This window comes from Macrosteles quadrilineatus, unplaced genomic scaffold (genome assembly GCF_028750875.1).
Source record: "Macrosteles quadrilineatus isolate MER2022 unplaced genomic scaffold, UCM_ALF_1.0 Scaffold_14__1_contigs__length_3811126, whole genome shotgun sequence".
NCBI lineage: Eukaryota > Metazoa > Arthropoda > Insecta > Hemiptera > Cicadellidae > Macrosteles > Macrosteles quadrilineatus.
This window is the reverse complement of record NW_026542607.1, coordinates 1,622,968-1,639,952: the sequence shown is the minus strand read 5'-3', so window position 1 is coordinate 1,639,952 and position 16,985 is coordinate 1,622,968. Positions and strand designations below refer to the sequence as shown.

The 16,985-nt window shown below is 35.1% G+C and overlaps 1 protein-coding gene across 5 annotated transcripts in view; it reads left to right on the top strand.

Moving 5' to 3' along the window:
- LOC129004996 (cytohesin-1-like) overlaps window positions 1-16,985 on the top strand; it is a 112,300-nt gene that overhangs the window by 29,020 nt on the left and 66,295 nt on the right. The window contains exon 2 of one of the 5 annotated variants that reach the window (XM_054433738.1): window positions 2,797-3,141. The exons of 1 other annotated variant lie outside the window; for it this stretch is intronic. In XM_054433738.1, the coding sequence (XP_054289713.1) occupies window positions 3,037-3,141 (105 nt within the window). In that variant the 5' untranslated portion in view covers window positions 2,797-3,036. Of the gene's footprint in view, window positions 1-2,773; window positions 3,142-13,654; window positions 13,762-16,985 lie in introns of those variants that run through there. 3 more of the 5 variants (XM_054433737.1, XM_054433733.1, XM_054433734.1) reach the window with 3 other exon arrangements.

Sequence of the window (16,985 nt, the reverse complement as noted above, 5' to 3'; positions counted from 1 at the left end):
GATTAAATTTTCCTGTTTGACTTTCCTAATGGTATTTTTTTCTTTCACATCACTTACGGGACCTATCGTTTCTTCTTATCGATGGCTTTAGGTTGGATTTTAACCACCAGTTTATGAACCCGACAATAACCCTTGACGATGGAGGCTCACATTTTCAAGCGATTTTTCATTTTTTGTAACGATCGTAGAATTTGCAAATTAAAATGTTTGTTTTGAGCTAAACAATAATTTAATGAAGACAATTATTGTTATGAGAGATTTTACAAAGAAACCAAAAATAAAGGTCACTTATGCAATGAAATCATTCTCCTTATTCAAGAACCCTGCCAAATTAATTACGTTAAATTCAAAAGTTGTAATTATATAAGATTTTAATGGATAGCGAATTTTTTAAAGAAAGATCTCAAACAGTTGCCAAGAATGGACAGGTCCCGATTAGAAGAACCTTCTTTTTATTAACTCTTACCAACCAAAAGTCATCGGTAGTTATTATTTTTTAATTGTATAACCTGTAGATGATTTGTATATTTTTAAAATAAGACATCTTACAAGAACTACAAAAAACTACTTGACGAACAATAGAGAGCAGATCTATTAGTAGAATTTTCTTGGTATAGATATTCCTCTTAAATCATACGTTAGTTAGTTTATATCTTAATACGTATCCCTTAATGAATGGTTTATATATTTTTCACATTGGTTCAATTCGGACCAGAATCGTAGCAAAGCAAGGTTTCTCGTGGGAAGACCTTGACAACTCAGCCTTACATAAGCCTATTATCATACTTAACATCTTTCTCGACGTCACTTCATTGTATCACTTTCCTCTGTACATTTTCGTTTACATGGTTACATCGTTAGTGGCATCCCCATGTTATCTTAATACGGTAGAATTTTGTATTGTGGGGTCAGTGGAGTTCTTTCTACGATTTCCTCTCAAATGTTGATATTTTTGGAGTCTTTGGACATAGGCCTATTTGTGTGGTTTTGCAAAAGTTGGAAAGTGCTAAAGCAAAAATATTTTATCTCGGTGAACTATTGTGTGTCATTTAGAAAATAAAAACACTCTATAATTGCAGTTCGTTATTAGCAACGGCGAGTTTACGTTACACAAATGATTGAATATTGTAGACATTTCCCAATAGTAATACTGTGAACAAAATTGTCATAACCTTTCGTGATTTGATTTTTGATCCCTTCCTCAGGTGAATATGTTGTAAATACTTTCTCACGTAGAGTCATATTACAGATCCCGAAACGTCGTAAAAGCTTTGTCTTTCAATAGTATTGATGGAAATAGTCAGCAACACCTGATAATGTAAATCGTAACTACAGCTATTATCAATACATTAGATAGTAAAATAATCTCCATTACTTAGATAATATTAACATTGACGCTATTAGTGACAATTTCCGCGATTAAGGCGATGTTGGTTTCATGCTACAATTAATTGCTGATTTTTTTTAGAATGAAGTATGCTAGAAATTCTAAACCAATATCGAAGTAAAATATACAATACTTGACTCAAAACTACCATTAATAAAGTATATGGTTGAAGAATCTTGATTTATAAAATAATTTTGAGGTTTACACGATTATTGACAGTTTACCGGGGTTTGAAAAAAGATATGTAGTGATTTTGGTTTTACACTATTTTGCTGGAAGTTTAGAAAAATATACTCTTCTATTTTTTTTTTTTTTTAACTAAATAGCTATCTTACTACTCTCGATATCCACCATACTAACCGAAATAATCTTTTGTTTCCTCCAGTGACATGTTAAAAATCCCACCATGAAAAAGTGGAAACCACCGCATCTACGAACTTCAGTCGCGATCACAAATAGCAAAGGTCGGCACACTTTGCCCTGCTTCCTTGTTTATGTTGTGGCATTTAATTTTCAAACGACCCTGAACGGGATCAAAATAGCCGCAGCACCGCTGACACAGAGGAACTCTTCAACGCGCTGTTGATTGTGATGTATTGTGATAGCACTGATAGACGGATGGGCGGGGCTTGTGATGGGGTACCACAAGGATCTGTTTCGGGTGCGATGTTTTTTAGGTCCGAATATTTTGTTTACTATTTGGAACTTTGTTTGGTGTACGAATACGATATAGTGATATTAATTTCTTGATGCCACAAATAACCCTCTCCACATTTTGTTTTGCCAATTACCAATGACTAAATGTGGTTTTATTATTTTCCAATCAATCTATAGGAATAAGATAGCACTATAGCATTCAATAACTGTAATTCTTAGTCTGCAGGTTCGCTTCCTCGAGTATAGTTAGGTCGGGTGTATTTTTGTTGTAAGCTATGTAAAAGTCCACAAAAACACACAAGATTGATCCCAATGGTGTAAAAAGTTCCAATGGTCCAAAAACTTAATTAAAAAAATGTTCAGAATGCGGTACGATGTTACCTTTGTGGATTAATTGAGCGAGAAACTTCAACCTCTTAACGAAGCAATGATGGTGTACACATTAACATATCTAAGGACAGACTTAAAATAAAAATAATAACTCTAACTCTATCTGTGGTGTCCACAGTAGTTTCTCCTCTCCTTAACACAGCCTAAATTTAAAACAATAATTAATAATTTATTTTCTTTTTTTTGGTAATTTTCTTTTATACTGACTACGACTTGATGAGGTTAGCTTAGGTTATGTTAAATAAATAAATAAATAAATATATATTACATATATATATATATATATATATATATAAACATAAATAACCCAACCTAACATTATTGTGGTTCGTTTAACAGAAAGGTACCTGTTTTCCTCTTAGACATACCTAGAAAATCGTTTATAGCACAAACTCTACGAAAAAGTGCAAAAGTGTAATTCCAAAACACCAAGTGTACACGAAAAGCACAGAACAAAATTTCTAGTGTGCTAATTCATTCTGTGCATCAATTGAAGTGTAGGAGTGTAGTGTGGTAGCAGAGTGCCTGCAATATGAACGATACCTGATACCATACACTAGTGTGCTGCGTGAAGCGTTATGTCTTCAGCGGTGATGTGAACCATGTTGAGCAGGTGCCTCTTCGCTTGTCACTTCAACTTGAGAACTTGGTGCGTCAGATATTGTAACTGCTTCGGCTGTTGCTACGAGGACAGTAGCGGCCATGAGGTAAGGCTTGGTGTAAATTGTGGTAGTTACTAACAGTAGGTTTAAATATTCGTTTGGTGTGTGGTATGTGGAATAGCTTTAAATAAAAAAAAAAATGATCAACATAAAATTTGGTTTGTTTCAAAGCCAAAAACAGTTCCTTTTCTTGAGTTAGTCAAGGAAGCTATAGCGTGGTTCACCTTAAATTGAGGCAAATTGCCTGATCAGTGAGTAAGACAGGGCAATTTAAAAGTAAAATACATCAGTTGAGCCACATTGAATAAATAAACTTAAGGGTGGAAATCTTATGAATAATTGAAGATTTTGATCAATTTGTTATCCGAGAAAACAAAATATGTATTATTCAATCAAAAACGTTAATCTAAATATAAAAGAGTCAATTTTGCATTTGTCCCATAATCGGCCGACTTGGAAGTGTTGAAATCAACTTACATTTTTCCAATATCACGTAGCACAACATTAAATTTTAAATACTAAATAATAAGATATTTTTGCATGCGTCATTAAATTGTATTACAATTAGCTTAGAGTTTTCATCAAACGTGTGGCTGTTAAAAGACTGAAACCTCCAAAACTTAGCTCCTAATAATTAGTTTCCAGAACACTGAGTTACTCCTAACTAGTTCGGATGTCCGGTATGCACTCGTAAATGAATCATTTCCATATCCTGCGTTAATTATGTTAACTAATTACATGCGTTTCCTCTGGAAGAAGGTAAATCTTGAGTCGAGGATTAATACAACTTAGTAGCGTTGTACAACGGAATTCAATTGTCTACACAATTTTTGCATAACTTAAAACATCATACCCCGGAACAATGGAAAGGCACTGTCCACTCTTCATTCCGGGATTACACCTGCAAAACTAAACTATTTTACTTGATTCGTGGTTCTGTTTTAACTTAAGATTTGTTTTGGCGATGAACCTATTCTAAGACGTTGCACAGATCATATTTGATGATAATTATTTTATATTAGCCAACGGACAGTTTTCATCGCAAGTTGTAGGGAAGTGGTCCTATTTCTTTCAGGTGGTAGGTCCATCGAGATAAGTTTAAATGAGATTTAATTTGTCTCTATTTTCTTGCTTTTGATTCTTTACATTGGATATCAGGAAGAGAAAAATTACTTATTACAGCAAAATTACTTTAAAAAATTACTTATTCTTAGCATTGACAGAAAAAATTAAAATGCTTTGGACGTGTACATTATTGGTAACCTGTTATAATTGATTACCAATTCCGGAAGGCTTCAACATGCATGGATATAAGTTGTAATCGATAGTAACCTGTTGCAAGAAATTATGTGTTCTACAATAACTCCATAAACTGCCTTTTATTTTTAACAAGTTGTTAAGTAATTTAGTAAAGATTTATTAATTATTCAATTATTTATTTTACATTTGTAAAAGATGCATTTGTAAGATTGTAAGATAAAGGTCTAAAGTTATGAAGTTAGTTACGTGGTCGATATGTGTTCTACTGTATTAATATAACTTAAACCCAACATTACACATAAGCATCTCATTAGGGTTAATTGTTATCTTAAACCATTTTCAATTTATGTTTATTTCAAACGTCTATGTTAATGGTCAATGTTGATGCTTACAAACAAACATCGAGATCCAAGAACATAGAACGCAATTAACTTTATTTGTAATCCAAGCAATTTAATCGAGTAAAAGCCAAACGAACAGAGTTTATTTAGTCGATTAAAGAGTGAGAGAGATAGCGGGAACATTGTTGGCTGAGCGGCGTAAATTACTGTAAATGGAAAGTGTGTAAATTGAATTTACTTTCCAAGACAGACATTTGCTAACCTCACTGCACGAAGATGTCTCGCATCAACTAAATGTTGGTTTATCACAGACTAGATTTAAAGGATATGATTGAAGTTAATTTATACAGTATTAAAATAAGATTCCTGCTGACCATCACGTGTAAACCACTGGACCATATCGGCTGAGATTTCACGCAAAATTACTAGTGAGCCGAGAAGTGTTAGGTCAGCTAGATGTTATAACATTTTGTCCTAGAGCTCTGCCCCCGGCCATTAAAAGTTGTAAATTAGTACAACCATTGACTTTGTTTACTAAATTATTGTAAAATGTTTACAGAAAATAAAGATTGATTCTGATTCTGTTTCTACTTAATAGAGCTGACTTTGTCGGTCTAAACCCTGTTCTCGTTGCACCTTTGCAGATAGCACAATTACCTGATTTTATAGTGGTAAATGGTGGTAGAGCAGATTAGAGCTCGCTCGGAATCGGACCAGCAACCTTCAAATACGACCATAATCATAATCATTAGTCATACTATTGAGTCAGCAACGAAGCATAAAGTATTACAAGCTGAATTTGGAATACAAGCTGTGTAGTAAATTGGAGTGAGATGATTCTTGTAGCATTTTAATAAAGATCAGCTGTTACTTTAGCCAATAACATACAGGGTGAATAAAAAGTCAAGACCCCCCCCCATCTAATATTTTTTCAAGTAAATATACAGAGACATCCTTTTGGTGGTCGTTCAATCTTAGCATGAAGTTTCATTTTATGATTTTGAAATTTTCGAGTGTCCCCCCAAAATGGGGGATTTGGGGGGAAACTCAAATATTTTAAATGTAAACCCCCTGAAAGTGACACCTAATTTTAAAGGGTTTACAAAAACTTAAGGAATGGTGAAAACTAGAGGTCGCTATCTCTTCTCTATCCAAAATGGTAGCCCATCAAATGTTGTGGAAAATCAATGGTAAAATTGGGTCGTAATGGTAATATTGGCTACCATTTTGGATAGAGAAGAGATAGCAAACTCTGGTTTTCACCATTCTTTAGGTTTTTGTAAATACTTCAAAATAAGGTGTAACTTGATCGAGGTTTACATTGAAAATTTGTTAGTTGCCCCCCATATCCCCCTTTTGTGGGGGCACTCAAAACTTTTAAATGTAAATCCCCATTTAGTGACACTTCGTTTTGAAGTGTTTACAAAAACTTAATGAATGGTGAAACCAGAGTTCGCTACCTCTTCTCTATCCTAAATGGTAGCCAATATTACCATTACGACCCAATTTTACCATTGGTTTTCCACAACATTTGATGGGCTACCATTTTGGATAGAGAAGAGATAGCGACCTCTAGTTTTCGCCATTCTTTAAGTTTTTGTAAACCCTTCAAAATGAGGTGTCACTTGCAGGGGGTTTACATTTAAAATATTTGAGTTACCACCCAAATCCCCCCTTTGGGGGGACAGTCAAAAATTTCAAAATCATAAAATGAAATTTCATGCTACGATTGCACGACCACCAAAAGGATGTCTCTGTATATTTACTTGGACAAATATTAGAGGGGGGGGGGGTCTTGACTTTTTATTCACCCTGTAGATATAACCATAGCGCACACCGCTGTAGTTTACGTAGCGTGTACGCCGTAAATACATGGCGCTCCAAGCGGTGTGCGCCAGAAGCTATGGTAACCGCAGCACAGCTGACGTTCTTTATTTAATTCTTTTTGTCTATGATAAAACACACATGGTAGAATGAAGTGATATGATCCTGATAGCATTCATGTTGAAGATTAGCTGTTTATTTAGCCAATATAAATAGAACTTGGCCTTGGATTCAAACTGTCAAAAATCGGGTTTCTCGTTAAAATAAGCGACTTTTTGTTTGTAAGGCGAGCCATAACCACAGGGCTACCCAAACAACATTACTGTTCAAACTACCCCCTACGTTGAAACACATACACATTTACCAACCCCTATCTATATTTCACTACCCCTAGTGTTCGAGTCACGTGTCCAAGTGTAATTTATAGGAGCGTGTGTTGACTTAGAAATTAAAACTCTCCTGATGTGTTAGCATTGCATTTGTGGGCGAGGAGGGTTCCGAAACAAAATAAACAACCCTTAATTAATGTGGACTGGGGTCGGTTGTCTCGTATTTCTGTTTGTTAACGGTTATGGGGGTTGACTTTAAAATTGCTTGTTTCTTGACACTAATTTTGGTATTTTGGTTATTTTTTGTTTTTTTTTTTATTGGTGTTTTATTATGTAAAATAAATGTAAAGATATTGTCGTTAAAACCGTTGCAAAATGCATTTGAGATTATAATTTATTAATGTAGAATATCGTATTTAGTTATTTAACTTTATATGTAGTTAAAGGTTTTGTTAGATTTTGGACTAGTGAATTTACAATGTGTAATTGTTTCTACGTCACATTAAGCAATAAAACATATTTAACAGTAGCACTAATGTTTATTGTGTAAAGCTTGGTAAAAATTTGGTGTTGGCTGGAATGTCAGCACCACAATAATGGGTTGGTTTTAGTCTTCTTTTAGCATTTAACGTTTAACATAGTACTATATTCGTCTCCAGGAAATTCATTTTAAAATATTCTGAGGGGAGCTATAACTGCGCGTCTAAAATAATTTACATGTGAGGTCGAGTTGTATAGAATCTCATTGATGTAACTTGGTGCATGCCAAAGAAAACTCTCTTTCTAACGTTGTCGTATCGTTAAACGCTTTGTAATTCTAATATGGCAACAAATCAATGTAAACTATATTATGGTTTTACATAACTATCAACTTTCAAAGAACCGAGGAAACAATAATAGAAGACATAGCCTCAATAATTATCTGGGTTATGATCTGGGTGCTAAAGGATACTAATTTGATTTCAAGCAAGACCGTTGCTGAACCCAAATGTTCTTCGAAATTTGGTAATTAATTAATGATGCTATCAAACAAAATCTAGATGTACCAAGATCAGGGTTTGGACGGTTTACATAAAAAATTAAAATTCCAATGGTTAAGATTTAGACACACATAACACAATAAAGTAGATACACTCTCTATAGAGGCTCATTGAACTTGTAGGTTCCTAATTTATGAAAAAAAATTAGAACATCATATACTGTAAATGAATGACTACTACTATAATATTAAAATATAACACTTAAAACACGTTCATCCTATCTTTCGATCATAGAACATACTATTTGTCACTAAAATCACTCAAAACACTTCTCTACGTCGGGTTTACCTTTACGTAATAAAACCCGACGAGTCAGACACAGAACTGTTGAATGTAGTCCAGTGACGTCAGAGTAAACAAGGATGAATCGTTGTGAGAGAGAGGGGGCGGTAATCATTCAACCCACTCTTCATCCTCGCTCTCTCACCCCCCTTTCTCTTCTGCAGTTCACTACAGATCTATTTCTGGACTATTTCACCACCCACGCTAACCGCAGTTTATTTATGGAAGTATTTGTCGCAAAGTATAAGTTCTGTTTTGTCAATTAGCAATGTATTGCGACGCGACAGTTGAGTTTGGTAACAGTGTATAACGAGGTGCGCCTTCATTGTTGGATTCGTTTCTCGTCGTGCAGATATGTTGGCGTGTTTTAATTGCAGGCGCTGGCGGAATCGTGCATTTGGATTGAGTTTTTGATTGTTACAGTACTTTAGAAATGAACATTGAACATTTTCCATGGCAAATTCAAATTTTATTTGACTCTCTTAATTCTCATTACAAGAGTTTTTTGTTGTTACTTCTGTAATGAATATGTTCCATAGAAAATTAAAATTGTATCTGACACACTTAATTTTCATTACAAAATCATATGAAGTTTGCGATTGGGATTATATTTTTTAACAAATTAAACAAAGGAGAACTTGTTACAATCAAATGCACTGCAAATTCTAGCGTGTCCGAAGTACTTCGCAACGATCCAGTCACACTGTAATCTATGACAAATTTAAAATTTAAGGCCGGGGCCACACGTGGCGGATCGTCAGCGCGGCTTATGATCGTACGATCATAAGCCGCGCGACGATGTCCCGGCCACACGGAGCGGATGAACCGCTTCCGGTTGAGGTTTCCCAGCCTACGTACTGAGATTGTAACATGGTTCACTCGTTCTCGTTGTAGTCATGGAAGAAACACGTATGTTAGTTTGTGCATTAGAAGCGTGTGGTGAGCTAGAGCCTAAGGCAAACCGAAATCATTAGGTCCATCATTTCATAACCGATAAACCATTTGTGTTCCAAACCTTTTACGAGCACATGCGAAACCATAGTTCGGAGTCTTTTTCTGTTACTATCGCATGTAGATAGCATCGTTTGACGAGCTACTTCAATTGCTTTGACCGCATATAACTAAGGAAGATATACTCATGAGAAATGTACAACATGAGAAATCCCACATTATCTTTAACAAGTTCTATTGATTTGTCTGTATCGAACATTTTACACCTATAAACCGAAATGCACAAGAATAAACTAAAAAAAACCACTACAAATGCATGAAAATGAGCTAAAACCGCGCGGACAATCCGTATCGTGTGGCCACTCTCATAAGACTACGTGTGTCATCCCCTCCAACGCGGCTTATGATCGCGCGGACAATCCGCGACATGGCGCGGACAATCCGCCCAGGCGGCTTAGGATCGCCCCGTGTGGCCACTCTCATTTGATTCAATGTGTTGTCGGACCACGCGGATCATCCGCGTGGTCCGTCCGCCCGGATGATCCGCGTCGTGTGGCCCCGGCCTAAGATCTTTACACAAGAGAATGGAGTTCCTAGTAAACTTGACTTTTTTACTTTATTTAGCTTATGGGGGTTCAAAAATTTATGAAAATAACAACTTTAATGTATGTATAGTTATTGATGAAATAGACAATTTCTAAAAATTGCTTTGTTGTAATTTATGCTACCATACTATGGGGTTGTCCTGTGGATTTCGGTGGAGACAGTTTTCTAATACGCGAACATTTCAGAAATACATTTTTTATTTCCTAGATAAATAACAATCCATTACTACTGTAATAGGTACTATAGGTACATGACCGTTTCTTATATGTTATATATTACAGATTTATATTCGTGGTCGACGAGCCATTTCGTACAGCAGCATATTGCAGTTTATATATGTATTTTTGATCATCAGGATTTGAACCCTTTTCCATACAAGACACAAGTCCTAAATTCAAACTAAACCAGTAGTTTCTCATAGTAATTTATTTTAACAATGAATCACTAATATACAATACCCTATAAGCTGTGTGCTCTACATTTAGCGCGTAGTATGACACGATTGATGTACCATTAATTTAATAACAAATGTATACCATAATTTATTGAAAATGCTAGTTTTTGTAAATTAAACTACGATGAATAAAACAACGTTTCATGATATACTCTGAATAAAAGATGGAGATACTAATAATTAACAACGCGAGACAACGTACAGCGCCTATCTATGATTCACATTGTTATTGTCCGGTTACCACCTCGCATACCAACTATCTTACTCAGCTGATGAATAACATTGTTGGTTTAAAGGTCTTTGACATTGTCTTCCGGTGGACACTTAGTTGTCTTTGTTGAAGGTTACTGCTCAAGGTACTTTGGTGTCTTATGTATAATAGTCGTAGACTACAGCATACTAAATGCATACTAAGTGCAGTATATATATATATATATATATATATACCTCTTCATTGTGGAGTTTGCAACTTTTTAAAGCATGCATCATCAAGAATTTTTTAATTTTTACGGTAATTTATGTTGATGATAAATTATTTGAAGTATTACTATTTAAGTTATTGAAAATGTAAGCATCACTTGTAACCTAATGTGCAATCTGAAGTTTTAATGCGCGTTACTCAACATTCCTTCAAATTGTTTGTAGTTCATAATTATGGTGAATGTACATAGGAATATGTTTTATCATTGACTTGGTAGCCTATACTGCACCTATACCTCTCTCATCCTATGGTAAAGTGATAAGCCTAGGTATGATTTTTAGTTCTTGCTAAGGTATTTACGTTTGCTTATGGTTTGCGTTTCTGTCGACTAAATATTTCTGTATTGCTTTGAGTTGCTTTAAAACATCCTTTTTAGTCTGAGAACATAATACCTGAAGACAAGATATAGTTTACTAATATGCTGTTGTATTATCTTAAAATTGTTTTAAATGCGGTTAAACAACACAAGTTAACCTCGACATTTCACTCCGCTGACACATAAGGATGTTATGTATACACGTGAGAATTGTTGTACTATATAAATGCTACTGGTTCAATAATTCATAAGGCTATGTACAAAAGGTTGAAAGAAATTTTTGGATAAAAAATATGCCTTAGAAACTCCAGGGAGAAAGATAGTACAGTATTACAATATATGTGTACGTCATCACAGTACTTTGACAAACTCAGCTGTTGACGGCAAACTGAATGTCGTCAACTCTGCTATCTTTTAAGTGATAACGAGAGCTGTGAGTCATCCCTGTAGAATCCTCCTTTGTAAATATCCAATATGATGACTAATGGTTGTAAAAAACGCTTACCACTGTACGGGGGTATACGTTCTATAAACTGTATGTTTAGATTTTAGATTTGTTATAAATTTGCGGTCTAAAACACCAACGAGTTATTATTACTCGTTGGTGTTTTAGACCGCTGTTTTAGAATAATAGTAGTGAAAAACGCTTATCTCTGTAAAACAGTGACAATTTTGAGGATATCATGTTTCCTCGTCTCCTTTTGATAGGTTGTAAGTTGCTATTTGAGATGAGTTTGTGTATTCGGCCGAATCATGGCTAGGGAGAAAGATAACCACGTCGTTGAATCGTCCATTATTTTTACCCAACGATATGTGCGCAGCTATGCTCCGAAAGGCATAACTCCGAAAATCTCAGAAACGGGAAGAATGCGTTGCTAAGTACACTCAGGCATAATTTTTGATTACATATTATTTCACCAATTTAACGGCGGGATTGACCGCCGTCTGTATATTTTGAGTATGGAGTTTGACCACCTAATTTAGTAATTTTCAATAATCTTTAATTGATTTATCACTTTTACATAACAACGCACTATGCACGTATTTGTATCTGCATATAAATGCAAAGTGAGTGTAGAACTGAGGGAGATATTATTGTGTAGCTTGTTCCTGAAGACTATCTATATTTAGTCACACCCGACATTTTATTTGGTTACTGTATATGCACATACAAATGGTTTACCTTGTGCCCCTTGTGCACTAGCAGGTATAAGTAGAAGTGATATAACAAATAATTATTTTTGCTAAATAAAGTTAAATAATGTTTTCCAGCCTCCCTCCTCCTCTTAGACGTTTGAGGGACTTACAACATTACAAAACCATTAAATTAGCTTTCGGTTGTTTTTGTGAACTGGAAATAATGGTATTTGAATAACAATGTAACAATGCGTATTGTTCGGTATCCCAGACTTGAAGGGTATTATACCCCAGACAGCGAGGCGCCCCTCTCTCCAATGTTTGGAACACCTGCTTTGGGTGTGGAGACCCGGGGGTGCGTTTTGGGGTTTCCAAAATTTTCCGTTCTTAGCTCTCGCCGGGGTGCAAGGATGCTGGGTGTTTAGAAAAATAATAAACTTGTATACAACCACCAACAGATTAAATTTATTCAGAGAGAGTATACTATCACGATTAAGAAAGAGCCAACAGAAAATGTATTTTCTATTTATAGGCTAGTAGGAAAAAAGAGCTTAGCCAGCCATAAAAAGGAGCTAAGTTCTTTAATCATACACCGTGGGGTGTTAGATTTTATTACCTGTGCTACAATTAAATCAGTACTATAATTGACTGGTTTTTTACTAATACACTTTTATTGGAACAAGTCGTAGTAGTTTCTTCTTATACAGTATACACAAACGAGTACCTACTAAAATATTCCTTAAACCTAACCACACTCCTGTTAGCAATGTGCCAGCCAGATATCCTTTTTCAACTATTAGGTAAATAAAATATTATAATCAGCTGTTTATAATATGTTACACTCCTTGTCAACATTTGTAAAATAACAACTGTTTTTATTTTTGTATTTATTGTTTTTTTTCTGTTACAGGTAAGATCTGCATTAAATGATCACTACCAATAGTCATGTGAGTAATATCTTGGTAATATTTATGCTGTATACTATACTACAATTTGCTGTATATTGCAAGTGAAAGATGTGCTGTACTCTTCCGTTATAGCAGAGGACAATAATTCATTGTTGAAATATAATTGAAATCTCTTTCGCCTTATTACTGTCTTAAGCCGATAATTGGGGGTGCTTAATATATTAGGAAGTATGCAGTCATTGTGACGCAAGCCATGCATGTATATATGTTAACTGGCAATAAAGGAATATTTGATTTGATTTGATTTGCCATAATCTGTTGTATTGTAAGGCACACATGATCTATGCCCCAAAACACTTTTTCACTTTTGTATACACACACTAAAGTGTATATACAATGAAGTGTAGCATATATTACTAATGTTTGGACCGACGTCCAAACATTGACGTCGGTCGGAGGTGATATCTAGCGGCAGTATCGAGAACCTCGGCAAGCGGCGAATCAGGTGTTGGTGAGAAGAAGAAGAACCCAACGACCAATGACGCGCCGTCAGTTTTATCAGCGAGTGAACTCGAACTCAGTCCTGGTCACTGGTCAGTCGCGAACTAACCTAACTTGTGGTTAGGTCGTCGTAAATTTTCGTCAGATTTACAGTTCTCTGACGAACTTTTTCGGTGTTGTGTTGTGGTTTTGTGACGAGTTGACGTGTTTTGTGTGTGGATTAACCAGTGGTACGGTAAGCGGAACGACGAGATTTTTTGGAGCTTTATTTCGACACTGGTTTTGACATGTCTCATTGTTGACATAAGCGTGGATTGTTTTCAATAAAAAATTGCGTTGTACAGTATTCCTTGTTTATGATTTGTGCTAGATTCTTTCAAGGATTTGTGTAGCTTTTTGATGACTTTTGACTTTGATGACAAGTTTTAATTATTTGTTAATTTCGTAAACTATGTTTACATGTAAATCACGCAATTTGTAATTAATTACAACAATACACTCACTTCTCTAAATATAAATCAACCAGTAGTTGCTAGGTCGGTATCAGGGCTAGAGATATACATGTATATCTCTAGCCCTGGGTCGGTATGAAATATATTTGGTCTTCTATTTATATGATACTGGAGTTTTCTATTTAAAATATTTGTTCATATTTAGTAACATGGAAGATATTTTAAAAGTAAGTGTATAAATACAATGTCACTTTGGGAGAAAATACCTTTCAGCTAATGCAATACAAATATCAAATTATATCATCCCATTCTTTTATATCTTACAGACTATTCCCGAGTTTGAAGCTTATTGATTGATGTACAAACTGTTCATGGTAAAATAACGTTTTATTGAGATAACGTTATCTTAAGTTCAAATTCCTACAGACCTTGGCATTGCTTCTTCAACAATCGCACTAGTGAACCTTAGAGTGTTTTGCGAATTAATCTATTTTAGCGAGTTTCTCTATAGGGAAGTACCGTAGTTATTTTGTGGATAGTTGGCGTTGTTGTCAAGAGTTGCACTTCGTTATTTATGAACATAGCCAAATGTTACACGTTCTTTGGCGCAAGGATAAATGTATTTCACAATAATCTTTCTAAAACACCTATGAAAATATTTCTTAAATGACGAAACGAAAATTAAAATTGTGTCCTACCAGGTATGTGATAATTACCATTGTTGTAATACAATCGCTATTTTCTACAGTGAAACTCTTCAATAGCGATATCATTGTATGCTGACTGACTATTCTTAGTAAACAACAAGTCGGGGAATTCTAAGATGGTGATTGTAGAATAAATAAACGACATGTTTATTAAGTTAACGCCTGATTTTATTGTGTTTATTGTATGATACTAGGGTCCAAAGTATCGAATTGAAAGCTACTGAACAATTAATGACTCAGATTTACTTTGAAATATTTGTATGATAGCCAGCATTTCTATTTTACCAACAAGGTGGTTGTATGTATTTTAATTGTGTTTTTCTCATTAAAATAAGGTAGACCACTGCTCCAACTAAAATGCCGTCAATACTCTTCAAGGATCAAATATAAATGTCTCCCTTTTCCGATGGAAAACAAATTGAACGCCGCTCATATAATTTCGCCTCTAGGGAAATGACATAGACCTATCAACGTCTTCTCCTTGTAAACTCAGCAGCCTGTAGCTCAGTAATCCGGGCATAGTTTTTTTTTACAGAGTCGAGTTTTTTGCCTCCCCTTCGTATTGTTTACATCAACAGCTGGTTTTTATCCCTAGGCTACTGTTTACCTGTAGCAGTCTGCAAGAAAACACCGAGGCTCATAGCAACGATTGAACGATAAAATATATACAGACGTTTCTCTTTGGATAGCCTACTGCAAGTGGGATTCTCGCCCTATTATGAAATGTAATGAGAGTTTAAATGTTTTTATATCCGATAAGTCTAGAATGTGTTGATGCCGTTTAAACATTTTCAAGAATAGAAAAAATGCAATGAAATAAATTGTTATTATATAAAAACGAACTATTAAAGCTTCTTGTGATAATCACTGTAGTGTCTCCAACGCATACCACAGATTTTAGATCACCACACATAATAGTATATTTTAAGTAACGGTTATTTACGTTAAAATAAATAACCACGAAAGGAAATATTTGCAAAATAAGGTCACAGCAGAATAACTTGAGAAATTCTGCAAGGATTGCGTTTAGTCGGCAAACTCAAACACGAATTGACAATTTTAGCCGTAAATTAAATCTGTCGGGGTATTTATGAAGTTCAAAGTACTAATTTCGACTCAATTTTCGCCGCTGAAATAACATTCACTTTCTCAGTTTCACGGAGTGACGCGGAACTAAGCGGCGAATTTCCGCGGAACGCCGCCGGCCTTGTCCGGAAATGCGGTAAACATTTCACAAACACTGGTGCCACCGTAAATAAGTCAGTCGGAAAATATTCGTCGAATAGAACCAACGATATAAAAAAATTCTTATCAGTGGATTATGCATTGTAATTAGGTGTGGTTGTTTTATCCACGACTGTTTTATACTGTAAGACTACATTCACGAATATGTTCAGAAAAAACTCGTACTCATACAGTCATACGATGGATTTGAAAATATAACTAATGATGGCTAAGGTTTGATCACACGTAACACGAAATTACTAAATGCTGCACAGAGCTACATAAACAGTGGAATGGACATAGGCGTTCGTCTGATTGAAAGGTTTAATTTGTAAAACGCGATTGTGATTGCTGTTACTTTTTTAAACGTTTCGATTTTAATTGAACTTCTCTATACATTTTTAAGTAGGCCTACTTTTAATGATTGAGGAGATTACAGTTTGGCTGGAAAAACATTTTACTTTCTTAATGTCAATGGAGTTTGTCATAACACAGTAAAACATATAACTAGTGTACAAAATCTATGATCATTGTTAACTGTCAGCTTTCATTAATGCAATTAACTTTTATTCCAATTCAAACTTCTGATATTTGGTTTAAATGGTTAACTAATAGTATTTAATCTCGGCCAAACCCTGATCAGTTTCTCCATGATGATGGGTTCCGAAGGCATTAAAAGGGAAGAAGGACGAGTAAGAAGGGGAGAGTACAAAGGATCGAATCAACTTTTGGCCCGAGTCGGGACTAGCTTTTGTGAGCGGAGAAAAAATGTTCGCGGGGAGATTTATTTGCCGTAACGTTTTCGGGGATGTTTTCTCGGTTTGGACAACTTCCTGGATTGTTCGCTGAAGCATTTTTTGGCGGATGTGTGTCTATACAAAACCTCACAGGACACTTAAATACACTTCTATTGAGAGGTAAGATGTAAAATACGTAATGCGAGTGGTTAGTTAGTGAAAAAACTAATTCCTTTTTCAAATTTGATTTATTGATCCAAGTCGATAAGTTGTTTGGGTCGTAAAGGTAAAATGTCTGGTTCAAATACAGCAAATCACCAATGAATAACCTACACGACA